Consider the following 23,095-nt stretch of genomic DNA (forward strand, 5'->3'; position numbering starts at 1 on the left):
CTGTATGGAAAGGCCAAGGAAAACTACTCTACCCTGCCCACTCATGAGTTATTGTGTGGGGGAGGCAGATGGCCTCCTCTTTGTATGGGTCTCCTTGGGAATTTTAGATGTGAAACTACCTCTCACTGGAAACAGCATTTGTCTCCTAGAAGAGTTGCTAGAGCATTTGCCCAAGCTAAGGCAGAGGCAGCTCAGCTGTGACCTGCATCTTCCTAGAGCTGGCGAGAGATGGCCTCAAACAAGGCTGTCCCTGTCACAATTTCCACCCCCACACACAACACTGTTTTCCCTTTTAGATAAGATTTGCTGAACTCTGAAATCTGAGTTTCATAATTTTATAACCTCTTTAAACATTTTACTCCAATAGATCAACTGAAGTCTGAGTGTATGTGCATTAATTTTAACACAGTAAACTGTTATATCATTTGTTAGGTCCCAAAACTGATTATGGTTAAAACTGTTGAAAGAAGTATTTTGGCACAAAAATCAACTAAAAGATTGTGAAGTATTTTTAATAAGCATTGTTATGTATTAAAACTTAGTAAGTGTCCTAGAAAAAAAGCATCAAGTAAATCTTGTATTTTTGGAATCTGAGATGCTTAATTGTTGGAGGAGGATGCCCCTATCAAATAAGGAAAACAAAATGAGTGAGAAGAAACCTTTGAACATAACTGAGTCGGTAACTAAATTAAAGTGCCAAGGAATGTCGTAAACATAAAATGCTTGGTCCACGTGAACCTGTGATATGACAGTAAAACTCCTGCACATCAGAACTCTAGGGTCCAGAGTCTGGGTTATTAACTTTTGAGATAGAGTCATGCCACCATCTCAGACCCAGCCTAAGTCTCCTGGGATTTCACAGTTCCCTTTGGGGCCATTTGTACAAATGGAGGGCTGTCTGCTGGTCTGCCAGGCTGCATCTTCGATACTACTGGCAGTGGCCAGTGGTCAGTGACTAGTTTGGGCCAACATTTGTTCCACATCATCTGTGAGCTCTTTCACAACTTGCAGCTAGGGCCATCCTGTCCCTGTAATTTATTCACATCTCCTTTGTCAGTTCAGGCAAGAACATTCTGTGCTCTTCCTCTGCTGTATGTGATATACTATCTTGGATCTGTCTGCTTTAAAAGTAATTTGAGAGTAAGTTTTCCCCAAAGTCTTTGGTGGCAAAAACAGAGACAAAGGACTCACTCACTCAACCTGCCTTTGTTTTTTTCTCCATCCTGGAGCTCCTTGACCAGTGATGTTTTAATTCTCTTTCCGCTTCTGACACATTTACAAGTCCTTTTATTATTGGCTATAACTCTCTTCTTCGACACTCTCATTCTGATTCTGTTTGAACCCTAGTTGATTTTTCCTTGGAGTCTGACGACACTCTTCTTTGCTCTTTGCTCTCCGCTCTCCTATTTGGGTGCCTGTACTCTGTTGGGTCAGCCTCTTCATTTGCTAAGAAAGGGTGCAGGGCACCTTTGATTCCATTTGGATTTACTGGGCACCACCTCTAGACCTCACACATCTTTCTTGAACCTTCATCAACTTCTTTCCGAGTAACCCCAAACTAAGTCTTTCTCCTTACCTTTTCTGAAGAAGGGTCCATATTTGTTTCTTTGCTAAATTTGAATAATCTTGTGAACTCTTTATTTTCATTTCTTTCTCTCAGTAGAATGTTTAATTTATTCAAAGGCTTAATGTGTGTTTGCCAAAAAGAGACACTTTCAGGTGTTCAATCAAACTATCCCTTCATCTGAGGAATATGGAGAAAAGACAACTAGCCAGGACTTACTGTGAAAACCATTGTATATGGGGGCAAAAGGGGATACTTGTTTGAATTAATCTTCTCATCCCTCTTTAATCTTTAGCTTTAGTTTTGCTAGGAGAAGTTGGTGTTTGAGTGAATACCAGAGCTCATTCTTATTATTTTCTGTTTTGTCTGAAAGTTTCATAGCACATAAAACAACAGATCAAGAGGTGACATTTGCCCTTGGAGAGGGAAAAACCAAATTCATCACTGCAGGTGATTGTTGATGGCAGAGCACTGAACATAAGCTGCCCGTGATTTTCAGGGAGGATAAGAAATGCTTTCTTGCTTTCTCCCATGTGCTAAAACCCGTCATAATAAAATGTAAACCATTTAGAATGACCTGTGTGATAATACACAGTCTTCCCAGGGCCTGTAACCCTCATGTCATTGCCATGAATCTGAGAAATACAGGCAGGGATGGCCATCACCCTCTGGCAGCTCCTCCCAGACCCGAGTGCCACTGACTGCTGGGGGATCCACACCATGTATAGTGACAGGAGCGTTTCTCTTCATGAATTTCACTGTCAATTGCCTCTGGATCACTCTGCCCTGCGATTGCCTCTTTACCATCTGACCCCAACTAGACTCCAAGGACCAGAAGTGCAGGGCTGTGACTTTCTTACTTGTTCTTCTGTCCCCAGTGCTTAGAACAGGATTGGCACAGTGTTTGGCAAATATCTTGAGTTTTTAATGATGGCTTTCCAGAGGGTAGAGACAAGGAGAAGAACCAAGCCCAGCAAAATTCTCAGGCCGTTAGCATTGATCTTTCCATTTTTAAATACATGATGTTTCAGCTCTCAAGACAGAGGGACTCTGAAGTCCTGTATGAAACTGATGTGATTCACAACATGTAAATTGTGCCTCCACAGAGGTCTGCAAGGGCAGCCTGAGAGTCACGGCGTGCAGTGGAAGGAAAGAGCTGTCAGGAGCTATTTGTTCACCCTGTCTTTGTGGACCCACTGGGATCCTCAAATGATCTGGACTGATTCCAGAAAACTGAGTCACCTTCCCTGAACTGTCTTTATCCTCCCCCATGACTCTGTCCCGTGATTGCAAGGTGTTGGGAAAGACGATCACAGGCCATTCACATATTTAACCATCAAGCCTTGTTGCTAAGTCCAGGACTCAGTTCTTAGTTTCATTTTACCTGACTTAGCAATAGCATTTAACGTATTCTGTCCTCCTGGGAGCACCTTATTTCCACTTGGTTTCTAGGCGATCGCACTCCCCTGGTTTTTCTTCTGCTTCATTGGCCTTTCCTTCTCAGGCCTCTTTAGTGTTTTCTCCTCATCTTCTGAATCTTGAATTTTTTCTATTTATTGATTCTCTTGGTGATCTCTGCAAGTTCCTCTGATTTCAATATCTGTGAAATATTGGTGACTCCAAATTGGTCTCCAACATGGACCTTATGCACCTGTCTGGTACTCAGCATCTGCTCTGGGACACTTTGGACATCTCAAATCTAACAGGTCTGAAGTGGAGCACCTGGGCTCTCCTCTCAAACTGCTTCTAGAAATGTCTTCCTATTCTCAGTTGATGGCAGCCCCATTCCTCCAGATGTTTAGGCTAAAACCCTTGTAGTCACTTGACTCTTCTGTTTCTTCCACATTCCATATTCGTGGAAATATTCTAAATAGATTCAGAATCTGCCCACTGTGCTGCTCAGGCCAGGTCTTAGCAGCCATTGTTTCCCAGCTATATTACTACAGCAGTGCTGTGATCAGTTTCCTGCTTTTACATGGCCCCTGCATTCTATTTGGAACACAGCAGAGTGATAATAGTATCATATAAGTCAGATTACATCACTGGGCCTTGTTGACAGTCCTCCTATGGCTCCCCAGCTTGCTCAGGGTAGAAGCCAAACTCCTTCCAGTGTCCCTCAGGGTCCTGCCCCCTGTGGACTCCTCTGTTCTGGGTCCCACTGACTCCCTGACACCCCCAGATCAGCCCCTTTGTCCTGGCTGCTCCAGATATCCACTCAGCTCCCTCCCTTCCCTCCTTCAACCCTGTGCTCCTGTATCTGCTTCTCAGGCAGCCTTCCCTGACCACACACCTCTCACCTCTGGCATCCTGTGTCCCTTTCCCCTTTCCATTTTTTTCATTGTACTTAATATATTTTAACACAGCTTATGATTTGTTTATTAGCTCTAGTCTCTGCTGAATTCCCCCATTAGAAAGTAAGCTCTATGAGGGCTAGAAATTTTATTTTGTTCACTGTGGTGCCTCTAGAACCTAAAAAGTGGCTGGTACTTGACAGATGCTCAATAAATATGTTTAACTAATTAATTAACCTGGATTATAGATACTACTAAGTTGCAGGCAAGAGAAAATACGCTTGATGGCTCAATCAAGATAAAAAATTATTTCCACTTACTAAACGAATAGGCCAAATTTAACACCATAAAGGTTGAGATACATGTACATTCTCATAGTCAAAGCCAAAAGCCAACTCTACAGACAAAAGATGAGGAGCATACCATGAGGAAACCTAAAGGTTATATATAACTGCCATTTCAGGACTGAACAGCAGGGACATGTTTTTGATCCAAAGGCTAACGGTCATATTAATAGATATATAATACACAGATCATGATAGATATTAGTTTTATTCTAATCTCTGCTGCTCAAATAGTGGAAAGAGAATTGGATTCACCTCCAAGCCCCAAGCCTAAAGAGAATTTAGGGAACATGGTCTCATTTGGAAAAGAGCCATCTTGGGTGTCATGTAATGGTCATGGGAGAAATATTTGACTTTTTTTTTTTCAGCAGGAATAGCTCAAAGAAGATCTAACTAGTTTCCTTAGATATTTGACAAGACATTTTGTGGGAGGGGGAACATCCTTTCTTACTTCAGTTGGCAGAATGGAAAACAGTGGGAAGAAGATAACTTTCAAATAAAGATCAGAAGATATGTAAATTGGTGAGACTTACCCAAGTATAGAACAGCAACTCCTGGAGGCGAGAAGTCTCCCCTCTCTGGGGGTACAGCAGGAGCTTGGCAGCAAATTCCCGACAGGGAAGTTGTAGGGGGAGTCAAAACTGCATTAATTCAGACCCTCCATGAAGCAGACACAAAGATGGGATTAGATGTATGAAAGATTTACTGGGGAAATGAGATGGGAGCCAGAGGAGGCTGGGGAAGCCATCGGACCATAAGAAAGGTCTGATCTCTGTAAAGGAGAGAGGGAAGGAAGGAGGATTGGGTAGGGTAGGAAGAGCTTTAGCCTGCTGTGTGGGTTATAAGGTAGTGTTGGAAAGGCCACTGGGGAGTCTCTGAGTGGAAGTTGCCCATCAGAGTAGTCCCATATATCGCAGGAATGGGTCTGCCATGGCATCCCTGCTGCTCTCATTCATTGGCTGGGAGCAGCCTGTGGGAATCAGGGCCTCTGTGCGAATATGGTGGTGGACTGCAGAGTGCAGGAACTGGGGCTGTTAGTTAATTACTCTTTAAGGAGTAGGAACTCTGAGAGGTGCATTTCGCAGCCACCACAAGGTCTCTAATGGGAACAGGGCATACCTGCCTTCAAGGTCCCAGAGGACACTCTGACTCTGAGTCCTTATCACACTTCTAACTCTTTATGGCTTTCCTGGACTAGAAGCATCTTCAGAACAAGTGTTCTGCATCCTCTCCCCGAGGGGCTGCATGTAGTAGGCACTCACTGAGGTTCCATTGAGTAGTGGAGAAAGCAGCAGCCCCCTTGTGACCCCGTAGTTGTGCTGTGTAATTCCAGGTCTTTGAGGGCAATCTGTTAACTTGAATTGAGGATAGTAAATGTCACTCAGCCACGGTCCCCAGAGAAACCATTGTAAAGTGAAGTTCGAGTGAGGAAAAGACCTTCATCACTGCAGAAGTGCCAGGACTAAACAGAACAGCCCCTGAGCAGAGCACAGATTGAAGCTTCATCCATGACCCGCTTCTTCCTCTAGAAAGACAGCCCTCATTTATTATTTCCAGACTGTTTTCATTTTACTTACACCATGTGAAAAATGTTGAATTGGGAAACAAATAATATTATTTCCAAACAGAGATTTCTGAATCAACTTTACAGATTTTGGAATTATCTTGTTCCCAAATGTTTGATTTGTTTATCATTTCTTCATTTATACTTGTGAACTCCTTATTGGAAATTCCCTCATTTGGAAAACTCTGACCATACCTCTGTTGTTGGTCTGTGTTCATGTCTTTTTGAGAGATACCTCCTCTCTTCCTTTTAAAGTATAATAAAATCTAACTTGCAGTATCAGGAATAGGTGTTTGCTAGAATGCTCCTTTCTGTTGTACAGTAATTCTATACCAACTGATTCTACTCTCTCATTATCATCTCTTGCCCCAGGTTCTCATCTCTGCAATAGCTCAGCCCACAACTGCAAGACTGAGGTTCCTTCAACACCTTCTTCTCAAAAACATTACGGTGTTCCTCCTTTCCTCCTGTCTTTTCCTTTGATTCCTCCAACTATCTCTTGTTTTGGTCAAGCCTTGCTGCCTCTGAAAGTCCCATGTCCATTCCAGCTCCTGTGCACACATGCTTTCCTTTCCTAAATTCTACCTTCTACCTTCTCTGTCCTCTGTTATCCAAACTCCATTGATTCTACAAAACCCACAGGAAGTTCTGCAGATCCAGCTCAGCTGATGATAAAGAAGGAGCAGAGTCCAAACCGAATGCCATTTTTCTCCCTACTTACCTCTGAAAGATGGCCCTTCCCCTATAATTGAGTGTCTGTTCAGCTACCCTGTTTCTTTCTCTCTCCACAGCCCCCTCCACCGTTCCCATCATGCACCAAGTCAGTGCCACTATGAGGAGCATCACCTTGTCATGGCCACAGCCAGAGCAGCCCAATGGCATCATCCTGGACTATGAGATCCGGTACTATGAGAAGGTGAGCCAGCTCTACCTACAAGCTTGCAAGACCCAAGCCCAGCCACTGTTCCATGGATGATTGCTAGCTGAAGGCACAAAGTAGATAGGCTGCTGAGGTGGAGAGGATTCTGGTGACAGAGGCCAGAAGGTCCCTGGGAGAGTTCTCCAGGTCTGCCCTGACAAAAGCCTTGTTCAAAGCCCAGGCACTTTCTGTGCCAGCTAAGGAGAGAAACTTCCAGTCTACCATCCTGCAATCTGGATACTTCACTGGCTGGGAAGGACCAGTCCCATTCTTCCAGTCATGTGTTTGATATACTAATGCAGATGCCACAAAACTGCCAGGGGTTCCCAAACCTTCAGAGGAGTGTGTGGTTTGGTAGATCAGTGTTTTTCAAAGTGTTTGTGTACCTCCAAAATAAATTTATTTATAAATTATATGCATGTACTACTGCACTAATATATTTGTGGAGGATAAAAAACATGTAAAGTGAATATTCAAAAGGATGAGATAAAAATTAACAGAAATATAAATTTATATATTATTTTCCTTGACTACTCTTTAGCATCTGCTCCTGAGGATGACAGTGGGGCATGTGCTGCCAAGAAAAGGGAAATGGTGCCTGGTGGAGCTGGTCCCTGGCCTCCCACTTACCAGGGCAAAATGTAGCATTTGCAAAAATCTTAGGAAAATACAGTGCCTTCTGTTTTAACCCAACACATTATTTGCAAAACCACACTATTCATTCACTTATTTGTTCAGTAAGTATTGTCAACTATTTGACAGGCACTATTCTAGGATATATTAGTGATCAAGCAGACAAAGATTCCTGCCTTTGAGGAGCTTACTTTCCAACAGAGGGAAACAGACAATAAACAGTGAACATAACAAATAAGAAAATCATATAGTGTGTTAGAAAATCAACAGCATAGAGGAAAAAAGAAGAAAAATAGCAAGGTAAATGGGATCAGGAGGGTCAGGATTGGGGAAGAGCAGGTTGCAAAATTAAATAGAAGGCTAGAGATAGGCCTCTTGGAGAAGATAAGATCTGAGTAAACCTGAAGAAAGTAAGATGGTTGTGAAGCAGTTATCTAGAGGAGGAAAGGGCAACAGCCTATGCAAAAGTCCTGAGGCATGATCATGACTGGTGATTCAACAAGCAGTAAGGAAACCAGCATGACTGGAGTGATGCAAGCAAATGGGGAAGTAATAGACAGAAGAGAGAGGTTACCAGAGGAGGTCATCATGTTGGGCCGGGTGCGGTGGCTCACACCTGCAATCCTAGCACTTAGGGAGGCCGAGGCAGGCAGATCAGTTGCACTCAGGAATTCAAGACCAGCCTGACCAACATAATGAAACCCTATCTCTAATAAAAATACAAAAAATTAGCCAGGAGTGGTGGCAGGCTACTCAGGAGGCTGAGGCTGGAGAATCACTTGAACCCAGGAGGTGGAGGTTGCAGTGAGCCTAGATCACACCATTGCACTCTAGTGTGGGTGACAGAGCAAGACTCTGTCAAAAAAAAAAAAAAAAAAAAAAAGACTGGAGCTTTTCCATTGAGTGAGATATGGAGCTATAGCAGGTTGAGGAGCGGAGGAGGGACAAGATCTAACTTACATTTTGGATGGATCATTTAAGCTGTTCCACTGAAAACAGAGCCTAGTAGATCTACAATTATTAACAAGGATGATAGTGTAATCAGGTTAAAAGCAGAAGGCTGTTGAAATGTAGTTGATTTCCAGATCAGCTAAAGGCAGAGCCAATAGGATTTCCAGCAAGTTGAATTTCGGGCATGGGAAGGTTTTAGCCTGAACCACTAGAACAATGTAGCCGGCACTGACTGAGAAGGTGATCACTGTGGGTAGAGCATATCTGATGTGAGGAAAGGAATGGAAGTTCAGTTCAGTGTCTAAAATGCTTGTAAAATGGCCAAGCAGAGATGTGGGATAGGCAGCAAGAGATTCACACCTGGAGTTCAAGGGAGGGGACTGGGTGAAGATATCCATCTGGGAGTTGTCAGTACATAGATGATAAGAAAGTCCTGAGCCTGGGTGAGGTCTTGCAGTGGGTCAATGGAAATAAGGAGAGGATCAGAAACAGAGACCTACAGTCCTGCAACAGGGAGGCCATGCTGAATGGTGGGACATGACTGTACTGGAAGTAGAAGCCCTCGTTTCCAGTGCCCTGTGCAGCTAACCAGCCATGGAGCTGTGGTCCAATTACTTAACCACTCTAGGTCACAGTCTTACATTTATAGAATGGTAGCAGTTTACCTCCCTGAAAGCAGAGGTCTAGATGGATCACCAATCCCAGTCTGTAAGGAGGTATGCCCTTCAGCCATTAGAGCTGAACTTGCAAGCAAGGTGGAGGATTAAGCGGCATTCTATTCTACTTAGAGAATATTGAGTTTTTTTCAGATACTTCAGTGAATTGGAAATAATTTAAACCAGCTGAATTCATAAGCATCTGTTATATCTGATCCATTTTGGATTTAGGGCTCTTACTTGCTAGATATTTTTTGTCAGTCAATGAAGTAAATGTTGACTTTTTAACATATTTTGGAACAATGTGTTTAGACTAACTGGCCACATGGTCTCATTTTGTCATCAGAGTTGGCCTAACAAGGGTCCACCCAGTCCCCCTTCCCACACATATAAGCTTGTAGCTCTATTGAAATAACACCTCATCTCAGAAAAACAATAATAATTTCTTCCCAGTGTGTACCTATTGTGTGCCAGGGGTTTTATAAACATTATCTATTTTCTTCCTCACACGCCAGTGTGGTAAATGTTAGTATCATTGCTACGGGTAAAGAAGTTTTTAAAAGGAAAACGAAGTTAATAAAACAAAAACCTTGTCCAGAGTCCCACAGCTGGGAAGCGAGCCTGGGTCCTTTGCCCTGCAGCAGGTGGTGGTGCTGGGAAGGGAAAGAATATGTTAGAGACCATATACTCCTCCTCTTCATCTGCCGTGCCCAGAGCAGTCATTTCAGTGGGTAGCCAGGGCAGGGGTCAAGGGCTTAATGACAGGCCGAGCACTGAAGCCACGAGGCTCATGCCTGTATGCCTTGGCTCCTTTCTCCCAAACCAGCCCAAGCTCCTCTACTACCTTTCCCTTTACAGCTTTCCCTTGAAAACTGTAATTAACCTCAACTTTTTATGCTGTAAAAGCAGCTTATTCTCCCATTCAGGCTACCTCCCTGCTTCTTAGTAATTTGTACTAATTATTAACAGACACACATACACAGCAGCCCAATGCCTGCAGCAGCTTCCACACCTCAGTGAAGCATATTATTGTCCCCACTCCAGAGGAGAGAATGCTTTCCCTGGAAACAGAGAAGGTTCTTTGCCCAAATATTGGTTACCATTTGGTATATTACTGTGGAATGCTCCTTCACTTACGAAGTGCTTGACTATAAAGTCCATTACATTGCTTTGACTATTCCTAAGATGACCAAAGAAAAGGATGTTAGCCCATGAGGGCCTTTTGAAACGACGATAATTCATCGTATGTTGAGTATCTATTATGTGCCAGATATACACAGATATATTAGCTCTGATCCTTAAAGGAAAAAAAGTGTATACTTGAAAATATATATAACCAATTTATAGATGATGGAGCTATGTCACAGAAACGTTAAATGACTTACCCATAACAACACAGGTCATCGCTAGGGAGTCACAGAACCAGAACTTTACACATTTTTATGATACTTCAGTGGTGGAAACTTCTGAGCTTGATAGGAGAGTGGATGCAACCACCTCTGATGCTGAGGATCTCAAAATTAGTGTGGCTCCCAAAATAAGAGATTGTATGTTAATAATAAATCCAAATACTTGCAAACAGAATGATCTGCCTACCTGCTCCATGTGGCCTTGGAATCCTGGTCTTCAGAAGATGTAAACACAAATAGAATTCAGCTCAGTAGTTGTCTTGGATTTGGTCCAAAGAAGCAAACCCCATTATTTCTTCATCTTGTGCCATCTCCTCTTCCCCCAAGAAGTCCCAGCCCCTCATCTAAACCAGGAGTCAGCAAGCTTTTCCTGTAAAGAACCAGAAAGTAATTAATTTAGGCTTATGGGCCATATGGTTTTTGCCCCAACTGCTATAGTCGACTCTGCCTTTGTAGCAGGAAAGTAGCCATAGGCAATATGCAAATCGATGGGCGTGGCTGGGTTCCAGTGGAACTTTATCAAAACAGGTAGCTGGTCCATGAGGGCAGTTTTGTAACCCCTGAAAACCTTCCATGGGTCGCCTGCTCCACATAACCCTTGGTTTACGCTTAGGACCCCTTTCAGTTTCATTCTATGAATAGAATTGATGAGGCTTTTTCTTCCTCCACCAGCTCATTAATAGAGAGCTCAGATGTCATCGAGCTGATGACACTCCCGGAGCCTTTCCCATGTTCATCTCCTTCCCCATTTTAATATGCTTCCATTCATCATTCTCTCTTGTTTACTGTTGTGTAGCACTTTTCACTCCTGGTGTCAGTGCTTGTAGACAAACCATGGGAGGAGCATCTACATCTGCTCTCAGCTGTCTTAATGATTAAACGTTTATGGTTACTCGCTCTTCATAATAACTGTATAGGCTAGGACTGGCTGGTTTAGGCCTTGATAATTCCTACCTTTCAAATTTTAGGATCGTTTTCTCATAGAGACTCTTTCAGACCTTGGCAATATCTTGTGCTCAATCAATTGGTTCAAATAACTGGACCGAAGTGTACTGTTTATTTATTCATTTGGCATTGAGTTGTTGAGCGCCCAGGTGGTACAAGCACTGTGCTGCGTGTTGGGGTGGGGAAGGAGAAATGAGGGAAACATGGTTTCTGCCCTCAACAGCTGCATTCTCCATCCTGCATCCTCTGTCTCCCACATACTTATAATCAGTCATAAGCAACCAATAATAATAATAAAAAAAGCAACTTTGTTCATGGCTCTTACTGATTTGCCTGAAATTGATTAATGATTTTGTGGGGAACAAGAACTAATATTCATTTTAATCACTGAACTTCTTCAAGAATGTTTGGACTATAAAGTGATTATGGAGTAATGTTCTGTCCTCACAATCCAAATACCAATGATGTATTAAAACAGTTTTTCAATAACAGCTATCCAGTCACTGCTTCACATTTATCAACCAGTGCCTGATTTCAGCAGATTCTATGAAAACCAGAGAATTCAGGCAGCTGCTTGGATTTTGTAGCAATGGGATTTTATTCTTATTTGCAAGGTGACTTGGTGATTTTCACAGTTTCAGATCTCAGATCTCCACTGTGTCAAAATAGAAATGATCAAAGTTCTGGATGACATCGCTTCTATAGCGGACAGCCTTTCCTCTGAATCCTTGAGTGGGGGTGGGGAGGATCCCCTTGTGTTTAAATAGATCAAATAGTGGGTGGGCAGCTCCTCTGCAGGCAGTCTCTCCCAGGGCCCAGTAGACATCCCCTTCATTAGAGTGAGAATGGGCCTCTTTGTAACTTTCAACTGTGTGTTTGAGCTGACCTGGGACCTGTGGTCCCTCACAACTGCTTCTGAATCATTTATGGGCATTTCTATGCCACGCACACTTCAGATATGCCAATTACTTGCAGTCTCCTGAACTGCTCTAGGCCTTGCTTTTGCATGTTTAATTCTGTTCTCACTCTCCACATTCATCCATGTGGCTAATTTATTTCATCTTTTGTGACTCAACTCAGGTCACCCTTTCCCTCAGTCACTCTGCATCTCCTCTGAAGTCTGGGCTGGATGGTCACCTGCTGTGCCCTCACAATCCCCTGAACTGCTCTCTGCCAACGCACTCAATCAACACTGCTGTCATCTTCTGTTTATTTACCAGTCCTCCCACAGATATTACATCCCCAGAGGAAAGGGACCATGCCTTTGTACCTGCAGCCCATGTATAGCACCCAGACATAGTAGTGTGTCATAAATGTAACTGGCTGGCCAAAAGAAGGAATGAGTAAATACACATCAGATCATCTTTGACTTTGCAAAGTAGGCTTTTATATATTTTAAACAATGGGAATTTCTTATCACTGTACTGTATTCTTTACATATATTTATAGAAAATATATTCTTTATATGGGAATTTCTTATCACTGTACTGTATCCTAGCTCAACTCTATTTCTTCTGTCATTTTACTGAGAATACAGTTTACAATTTGTAAAGCATGCTTCTTGAACCATTGTGCCTAGAACTCATCTCTGTACCCCAGATCTGCACAGGGGACACAGGGACTTGGATCACTCCCTCCTAGTGATCCAAGCTCTTCATTTTCACTAAAGTCCCCATTTTTTTCTAGGATTCATGGTGCAGACAAAGACAGGCCCAGGCTTCAAGCTTCTGTTCATGCATACTTGCAGATAACCCAGAATCTTTGCAAAGAAAAGATATGCTCATGTGAAAATGATTAGAGGCCATGCTGATATACAAGAAGGTGCTGGGGTAAGGTGTGATTCGGAATGACAGTGTGTAGAGAGTCCACAGCCCAGACTGGTGAGAGAAGCCTTCCAAGAGAGGAGGCCTTGGGAAACACAGGCTTAAGCAATCTGGAGGGAGTAGAGGAGCCCTGGAGAGAGGCATTTTAGACAAAGAGCCTAAGCAAATGTCTGCTGGCCAAGATGTGGTCCCCGGATTTAGGGGAATGTGAGAGATTGGAATTGACTTCATTATGAAGGACCTGTGAATCTATATTTAAGAGTTTTGCCTTTGTATGATGATAGTTTTTAAGAAAAGAAGTGTGGCGTTGGGTGGGGTGGATGGGGAGCATCAAGAAAGACAGGAGGCTGCAAAAGTCCAGGCACAAATCATGTGTTTAATAAGATAAGTAGCAAGGAGAAAAAGCCACCTTTTAAGGGCACTCATGATGGGCAAAAGAGTCATGTTTCTGGAAAACAGAAGCAACTCTCTGCACATCAGAGGACCCAAGTGTGCAGATGACAGGGACTGTAGAGGTCAGCACAGAAAGTGCTGGAGAGAGTGACAGACAGGAGAATGGGGCTGATCTGGAGTAGGTGGGGGGATGAGGACACAGGGCCTGCTCTGCAGGGAGAAGGTACATGCCCGCTCTGAATGCTGGCGGAAAGTAGCTGGGGGATGCATGCCCAGACACATGGCAAGGTGAGGGCAGAAGTAGGTGTGGAGGGCAGTCCAGAATGGCCTCTACCTCTTCAGCAGAGTGGACACAAAGCCTTTTGCCTGAGCACTTGAAGGAACTGAAGGGGAGTGATGTAGAACAGGCACTTTGGGGAGTATCTAGGGAGATCTGAGTCAGGAGAGAAAACAAGACAACTCAGCAGAAGCAAGACAAAGAGAGGCAGGCAGGGGGCAGATAGATGTTGCCTAGTTTGCTTCTGCTGAGGTCAGAGACTTGAGGGGATTTTGCAAAGCTGGATGTGCTATGTTATTTCACCTCCGAACCCTGGGGGAGGAGGACTAGAGAATGACTATAAGCTTCCTTGCCAGTCCCTGAGCACTCAGTCATTTCCCTGGGCCTCTTTTTTCAGAGTGTGGCCACCTCATAGTCCAGACCTGACCCTACATTCCCTTGGCCCAGACCATTCTTCTTGTCCCCATCCAGAGGGATGGCCTGGAGCTGATGACAACTTCTAGCAGATATGCAGGACCAAGAACTGATGGGGCCTGAGTACTCCAGGGTGGAGTGGGCTGGGGGTATAGCCTTCAGGAATGGGATAGTGACCCTTTCCCTTGCTTTATTTTAGGAACACAATGAGTTCAACTCCTCCATGGCCAGGAGTCAGACCAACACAGCAAGGATTGATGGGCTGCGGCCTGGCATGGTATATGTGGTACAGGTGCGCGCCCGCACTGTTGCTGGCTACGGCAAGTTCAGTGGCAAGATGTGCTTCCAGACTCTGACTGATGGTAAGGTTCGGGGGAGCAGTGGCGTAATCACAGGGCAGGCAGTGTGGGAGAAAAAGTAGCCCCAAAGATGCTGCACTAGCCAAAATGCCGATCTCCAACTGGATTCCAGTGGAATTCCCTTCAAATGGTTTGCCTCCCAGTAGGGCCATGTAGATTTTCCTGAAGTCTGGCTCATTTCTCTCCCAACATCTGGTTGGATTTGCCTCTGAAGGGTCTCTTGCCATGTGTGATCTTGCATTTCAGCAATGAGACTCATACCTGTCTCATGGAGCCAGTGTGCCCTCTTGCCTCTGTATCCAGGTCCAGATGCCTCTGCTGTTTCACCCTCACGCCCACTTCACTCCTCCGTGCTTATGGTCTGAAAGCTGAGCTCATGGCCTAGTTTCATGAGCCGAGGTCTTCAGGGAGGAAATGGAGAGACAAAATGTGGGATGTGGCAGTCTCATGTACCTGGAATCTCAGAAATTTGAAGCAACTTCACATGTGACCCCCAGTACGTCCTGCTCAGATGTCTCCAGCGAGAATAGCCAAGGTGTCCTCAAGGCCAGAAAGTCTATCACCATAAATATACTTCTACCTTTGGGTTTTATTAGTTCCCTATTATCACTATCTGCCCCAGTCCTCTGAGACCACCCCCAGCAATAGTTCTGAAAAATCTGATTTCCCAGTAGCCTCAGCATTGTGCTCAAGTGATCTGTCTGACTGTGCCTACCACTTTCTCTCTCTTAGCTAGCCATTTACCATAGTTTATGTACTTATTTGTGTATCTGCCTACCTACCTATATATCTATATTTATTATTCACTTATGAGCTGTTTCCTGATAGTTTTCCAAATGTCAGTCTATTCCTGACTCCCCAAATTGAAAGCTTTCCATTTTTCCTTCATTAATTAAATTATCCATAAAACAGTCTGTCATTATGTAGCATTTTATTTTAGGCCGATGCTCTCAATCTGGGTGTTTGATAGGGCTTGAGATTTTATCTTGATGCACATTGTATTTTTTAACAATTTTGAAATTAATTGGAAACTTTTAAAATCAGGTGGTTTCTTATACAAATCAGGATGTTGATGTTCTTGTGAAAAAATTGTAAGAGAAGCCAATGCTTGTGGGCACTCTGGAGTAAGGACCTTGCCTTAAAGCTGAGAGGCAGCTGTCTCCATACGGTACCCACCACTTCCAATATCTCTAACCTGGATACTTTGATGTGAACCGTCTGGCCCCTGTAGGACTGGAGTTTGCAATCTATTTTGAGTTTATGTGAGGTGAACTTTCTCTCATATTTTGAGGATGGTGAGATGGGGTAGAGAGGTGAGCCAGTTAATTCAGGTTGATAATGCTACTGGTATGAAAAGAACACAGACTGTCTTCTTTTTCCTTAAGGGCTCTGTCCCCCACTTTGCACCTCACTTACTATCTAGATTTATAGGCACTCTGGCATCAGGAGGTACACAGGATTAAAAGCCCAAAACTCAAAATGCTCTGAGTGCTGGTCTCTTGACAATTCTGCTAGACAAATCAAGAAGTAACAAATTTCTCCCAAGAAGGCTATTTCTTTTACATTTGGCAGTTAAGTTTTGCAAACCCAAGAGGGGCTGGTTGTAAGAGAGTTCTGGTAAGTGGCCAAATTTGGGAGTATTTATCTTATGACTGGGGTTCACACATGGATACTGATTATGTTCACTGGGGCAGCAGGCCTGTCTGCAGAGCGAAGTAGTCAGAAGGTTGATCGATGATAGGGTCATTGGGGCAGGGAGGACCTGTGGAATCCCACCCAGAGTCAATGACCACACTTTGGGCTGGTAACCTCCACATAGGGCAGACCCACTATGGCCCTGGGCTGCTCTTAGCTACACTGTTCTGATTTTTGACATAGCTGCCTAATTTTTAAAAAATCATTCAAGTTTCATATTACATTATGAAGTTTTTAATTTATAAAGACATTGTTAAGGATGCTTCATTGGGGTTCCGTGTGTATTTTTCTATCGCCAACTTTATGTTTTAAATACATATATTACAGAAAGCTCTCAGCGAGGGCAACTGAAAATTTACCTTCAGTCTTTAAAATCGACTTTCGTCTTTAAAATTCTAGAGAGTGGGAGGCTTCAAGAACCAATATCCTTATTCTTAGAAATCTTTCTCCTCCAACATGGTTGAAGGACAGTTCTCAAACATTGGGGCACATTAGAATCACTTGGACTGTTTGTTAAATATGCAGATACCCTGCTCTTCACCCAGAGGTTCTGATTCAGTAAGTCTGAGGAGGGGTCTGGAAATAGTCATGTTTAACAGTCGGGCTCAGGTAATTCTGGTAGCTCATGGGGAACCTCACTTTAAGAAGTATTGTCAGGTGGGCATGGTGGCTCACACCTCTAATCCCAGCACGTTGGGAGGCCGAGACAGGTGGATCACTTGAGGTTAGGAGTTCAAGACCAGCCTGGCCAACATAGTAAAACCCCATCTCTAATAAAAATACAAAAAGTAGCTGGGTGTGGTGGCATGTGCCTGTAATCCCAGCTACTGGGGAGGCTGAGACATTAGAATTGCTTGAACTCGGGAGGCGGAGGTTACAGTGAGCCAAGAGTATGCCACTGCACTCCAGCCTGAGTGACAGAGCAAGGCTGTCTCAAAAAAAAAAAACAAAAAAAAAAGTATTGTCATTAGGGTTGCTAGATAAAAAATAAGATGAACAGTTAAATTTGAATTTCAGACAAACAAAAATTATGTTTTAGTATAAGTATCTCCCAAGCAATATTTGAGGCATACTTATACTAAAACCTTTTTCATTATTTATCAGAAATTCAAATGTGATTGGCAGTCCTGCATTCATATTTCCTATAGCTGGCAACTCTAATTGTAATAGAACATAAATAGCTTGACTTCTATATGCCTAGGTCCTGAACATTAGGTAATAGTTCTTTAACACCAGTGAAAGCATAACCAGGACAATACCAATACTAGCCAGCTGGCCCAAATTATTTGTATAGATTAAAGAAAAGAGATTTGGTATTTAGGACACCTATGATAGAGCAGACAGGGTGAAATGTGCTTCATAAGATTTGATTTTTTTCAACAGACAGGAAGTCTGAGGGTCAGAAAGGCTAAATTGTGTGTGCAGTATCACAAAGCTTACACATGGTAACACCAGGGTTTAGATGAGCTCTGTCTGCCTCTGTGACCCTTAGGCTTCCCATTCCACTGCATAATTCAGCATGGTTCTAACATTTGGCAGAAGCCTTGATCATTTTCTTCTTGAGGGGGAACTCAGAGTGCTGGGCCATTCATTTCTCAGGCATTTCTTTATCCTCCACAGTGCCTGGAGGTAGTGCTGGCTGACTGCGGATATTCTTTAAATATCTGCTCAATGAATCTGTTGACTCTGTGCCATTTCATAACTTCATGCTTTAGAAGATATTTCAGCAGTGGTTTTCATTTAGATAAGTCCCCTTCATTGGAATGTCCTTAACATGGCTGACAGTTCTTTGAAAGACCTTCCAATTGAGGGAGTATAGATTGGGAGTCATCTCTGCTCCAGGAATGTCATCAGCTGTAGTTCCCAGATTCTGTCACAGCTGTTTTGTTTTCATTGTCCTTTGTTTTTGGTTGTTTTTGTTTATTTATAACTTAAAAATTGCTCTTTGTTTTGGTTAGACTTACAACTCTGACATATAGAAACTGACCTCTACATATATGTATATTTAGATCATGTTTTTGGTATTGTGCGCTGAGTATCAGCTGTATGCAAAAGGCACATGGGGAGGATTCTAATGCCTCTTTCTCACCTAGATGATTACAAGTCAGAGCTGAGGGAGCAGCTGCCCCTGATTGCTGGCTCGGCAGCGGCCGGGGTCGTGTTCGTTGTGTCCTTGGTGGCCATCTCTATCGTCTGTAGCAGGTAGGTCCTTCACTCTCACTTGCTCTCCTTGGACCCAGGAAGCCCCTCTCCATGTGCCCTTTCCCAGGCTGTGTGAATCAGATAGGGTGTGACCATTCATGACCACAATCATCACTCCATCTCAATCCAAGAGCAGCCTAGAATTCTTTAGATATTTATTTAGCTGGGAAAAAAAATCATATGAGAGCTGGGCAAAGCTATAAGTAAACAGCATCCATCCTCAAACCTCATTTTAATGAAGACTTTTAGCCCCCCCTTACACACAATGGCTTTTCGGAGTGACAGTTACAAAATTGCATTTGACTCACTGGAGCATCCAGCCTGTGCACAACCCATCCTCCAGTTAGAGAGCTCAGGCTCTCAGCAGCCAGCAAGAGGGAGGCAGGCTGGCAGGAGAGAAGATGAGGAGGAAAGGGAAACTCTGAGTTCTGCAGAAGAGCTGGCCCTGAAAGCCTTGTGATTTTTTAATACTGCTGCTACTGCCTTCAGTGCTTAGCCCAGATTCTGTCATGCAAAGCCCTGTAGTTGGCTCCCTCCCAAGCAGTTCTGCAATGTAGCTTAAGTGCTGATGGACATCCTCTTCGCCTCTGCCCCCATCAGCACTGCTCTCTGAATGGGGTCCCACAGTCCCTCCAGGCTTCTGCAAGACCTTGGCTGGAAAGCAGACCCATCTGCCCACAGGAGTGAGTGGTGGTCAACCAGAGCTCTAACTGCAGCAGGAGGGCTGAAGTGAGAGTTGCCCAGTCCCTAATCCTGGGAGATGCCCCGGGTGAGCCCCCATCTGGCCTGGGGCCTAGATGGAGGTACCTGGAACAGACTGGTGGGTGTGCCCTGTGGCTGAGAGAGCCCCTCTTTTTATCCGCAGGAAACGGGCTTATAGCAAAGAGGCTGTGTACAGCGATAAGCTCCAGCATTACAGCACAGGCCGAGGTAAGTAGAAAGCAGATACCCAGTGTCTGACCCCCACAGGCCACTGAGTCAAGTGGGCTAGTGCTCAGAGCTCTCTTTATAGCCAGACTGGCTGGTCCCAGTGGCAAGTTGTCTGTCAGCCCCCAGTGCCTTGGCCACCTTTCTGCAGGTCCCCAGGGGCAACAGGCTACCCTCCCATCTGCCGTCTACCTGTTGTGGGTACTCATTGGATGCCTGGTGGGTAGATTATTGTCTGCACTGATAAGCCCATATAGGACACAAAATGCAGGGAAAAGATTGGGTTTAGCAAGTCAATGAATCCTCAAATCAGACTCAGTGGGAAAAGATGGAGGGTTCTCTGTTAACATCTTCTGCCTTATCTTATCCAATTGAGCGGCTGGGGAATTTGTTAACCAAATTCACAGATAAGCCATAGGACATGAATGTAGGGAATTAAAAAGATAGCAGAGCCCAAGAGGCCAAAGTGCTGGGATATCTCCCAAGTGTTTTCCTTTAAGCAGTACCTTTAAAAGTTTTTCTCACTCCTTATTCTCCTCTCTCTTTTATAAACCTATATTTATAATATTTTTATAACTAAAATTTCTTTTCACCAAGGTGCAACATAAAGTTCTCTGCCACACTCATTTTCTCATCTGTATAATGACAACATTGCGGGATCTGAGAAAGGTCTCTCTAGGTCAGTTGGGCCACCTGCCTGCCTCCAGAAAGCAGAATTCTCAGATCCTTACAGCAGACACATTCTGTTTCTAAATAATTCCTTTTGAATTCAACAGATGCCCTCAGAAATCTGTCCCAGCAGTGTGTGCTATGCTCTGTCGAGGCTTCTTCTGTGAGCCTCATCTCACCTCAACCTCAAGGCTTCTTCTGTGAGCCTCATCTCACCTCAACCCCCTTGTTGCAATGTAAGGCCAGTGCTTCCTGTTTTCTCAGCAATAAGCATGGAAAACAGACCTCCCAGGTACCTACACACCAAGCCTGCCTCCACAGGGGGGTTCTTCTGGGGGTGAACATGGACTCCCAGGCCAAAGTTCTCACGGACCAGACTGCTTCTTCTCTAAGGTTACCCAATGCGGGAAAGTGATGCCAGGATGTTCATAGCAGCAGCTGCACCATGAAGGAGCTTGTGTTCTAATGCAGCCAGTGCCGACTCAGGCTGTACAAAGGGCACTTCATAGATGTGGCTTTGAATCTAAGATCAAGACCCTGCCAAGGGTTCGCAGAGGCCCAAGCCCCTGGCAGCTGGGCTGCTGCCCAGGGCACTTATTGCTGGAGGGAGTTGTGGGTTCTGCACTGGCTTGAGCACTGCTGCTTTCCCACGGTGCCCCAGGGAGCCCCTACCATCAGCAGCCCAAATGGGGGGCCCTCTAGGCCACAGGCACAGCTCCTGCTCTATTCAGAGTCCTGTTTATTCCTCTTTCTTTCTCTCCCTGGGCCACCCTATTACTCCATTGTCACTGATTTCAGAGGGATCAACCCTGCTCTGTTCTCTTTCCTTTCCTATGGTCTGACTGTGTGTCTTGCTGCATAATCTACAGGATGCTTCTATTTATGTTGGCCTGTGCATTAGCCCTTCCAGGCAGGGCCTTACCTTCCCCAGCTGGAAAACAGGGACTTTGCTTGTACCTGTGATTCTCAAGTGATGGTGCACCCACCAGGGTACCTCAGTATTTCCTCAAGGGCGACCTTCGTCTCCCTGCTTCCCTGCCTCAGCCTCAGGATCCTGACATTGCCTCCCTGACTCTTGCTCAGGGCTGGCTCTTTTTCATCATGAGCCACTGTAAGGTCCATTTCAGATCTGGCATCCTGTGAATGCTGTGGATGAAACATTTGGAGGTGGTCATGTCAGCCTGAAAGTGGAGCCAGGACCATAAGGATAAAAAATTAGGTTCAAAAGGAGGAATCTCACTTCGAAGTCGAGAGATATCCAAAGATGCCTTAGGATGACTTAGGTGAGAGCTCCCTTTCCAAAAGCGTGCAAGCCAACCCTTGGCTTCACTCCTTGGCTGGGGTATAGAGGTTCTCCAAACATTGAGTGGGGTGAAACTTTGTGCCCTTTCAGCTACTGCAACCTGAGATCTGGCTGTTCTCCTGCTCTCGAGGAGTAGCTATGCCAGGCCATCACATGGTGCCCATGTGCACAAAAGCATGCTTCCAAAATGCTCACAGCCACCTTTTGGGGGACTCTGTTACCTCTCAGGCCAACAGAGGAAGATTTTACTGGTTCCTGAGATCCATAGAAAAACCAATCCTCAGTCTGCAGTAATAGTGGCCTTGCTGGAACAAGAGTGGACAGCTGAAGGAACATCGTTGGCCAGCTACATAGTCGCCATTCCTGGGACTCAGGATGGATGCAGGGTTTTTTGTGGGTCTGGGTTCACTCCCTTGGCTTCCTTGGAAGTCTGTCCTCTTTTTAATTTGGTTTGCCTTTTATAAATCTTGTCATTTCCCTCTATTCATAACTATTCTCTTTTGATCCAACCCTGGGCACCTGGCTCCTCTTTGCACCCAAGTTCTCTAAACTCAGTCTCATGCATTGAATTGCATTTGTGCGTTTACTCCTGTGAATATCCATCTCCCTGACTAAAGCTATTACTGTTGGAGAATCATGGTCAAAGGAGTGTAGAGCTGGCAGATGGCTCAGCATACATATAACAGAAGGGGAAACTGAAGGCTCTGATGGAGGGAGGGCCTGGCCAAAGAGGGGGTAGGGGTAGAAGTAATGGGTTAGGGAATTCCCTGCATTGGGAGTTTTGTTCTAGCAGCTCTCTTAAACTCATTGAATCTTCACAACCACTCTAAGAGAAAGGAACAAATCTAAGAAGGTTAAGTGACTTATCTAGGGCACATGACTAAGTAGCAGAGGCAGACTACACACCTTCTAAGCCTGGCTGCAGAGCCCATGCTCTTTCCACAGCCTGATCATGAGGAGCAGCTCCAGGACTAATCCCAGCTGTCTAAGTTGGTGTTTTGTGGCTCCCCACTCTGAATCCCACTGCAGGAGGCAGAAAGATTGATAATGTCTGATCCAAATGTGTGCACATAACTATACCTGGACCATCCACAGGCATGAACTTCTGGGGGATGCAGACAGCAATTTGGAGCTCTGAGATCTTCCTGACCAGGGAGTAACAGAAAACCAGCAGCTCCCCAGCTTGTTCATTAATGCCTGAGAGAGCCCCTGCCTCTCTTGCCTGCAGGCAAGGCACAGGACACTACAGAGAGGCTGGCAGCCCCTCCCCTCCCAGACCTTCCTTTCAAACTGGTGCAAAGCCTGAAGAAGAAATGACAGAAATGTTTGCAAACAGAATACCTTCTCTAGCTAGTTGAGACATGGCAGATCTAGTAAATCTGATAACATAATGTGGCTTCTAGGACATTGGTTTAATGTTCTTCCTCAGAGCCTGGAGCACAGTGAATAGGAATATAGAGAATTTGGATTTGGGTGGAAAGAGGCTAGCTGGAAAGCAGGTTGGAAGAGAAGATGTGCTAGGTGTGGTGCCGGATGCTCTTCATCTGAGCCTATCGTGCATGTTCAAGTGTGGGAGGGTGGGGATGTGGCTTTCAGAGTCCTGGAAGAGGCAGAGAAACAGTTTGTTCTCATGGTTTTTGTGGGCCCGTTCTCAGTAGGTGCTGGCTGACTAACAATTGCCTGGATATGATTTAGGCAGTCCAGGTGACCACCTCGATGATCTAGGTGGGCAAGTATAAGTTTGAGAATCTATCTTG

General features: G+C 44.5%; 1 protein-coding gene across 1 annotated transcript in view; it reads left to right on the top strand.

Moving 5' to 3' along the window:
• The window catches only part of EPHB1 (EPH receptor B1), a 446,620-nt gene that overhangs the window by 341,380 nt on the left and 82,145 nt on the right, over window positions 1-23,095 (top strand). Inside the window, exons 6-9 of the mRNA XM_054482445.1 lie at window positions 6,555-6,679; window positions 14,383-14,545; window positions 18,331-18,439; window positions 19,305-19,369. Of these exons, the coding sequence (XP_054338420.1) occupies window positions 6,555-6,679; window positions 14,383-14,545; window positions 18,331-18,439; window positions 19,305-19,369 (462 nt within the window). The remainder of the gene's footprint in view (window positions 1-6,554; window positions 6,680-14,382; window positions 14,546-18,330; window positions 18,440-19,304; window positions 19,370-23,095) is intronic.

This window comes from Pongo pygmaeus, chromosome 2 (assembly GCF_028885625.2).
Source record: "Pongo pygmaeus isolate AG05252 chromosome 2, NHGRI_mPonPyg2-v2.0_pri, whole genome shotgun sequence".
Taxonomy (NCBI): Eukaryota; Metazoa; Chordata; class Mammalia; order Primates; family Hominidae; genus Pongo; species Pongo pygmaeus.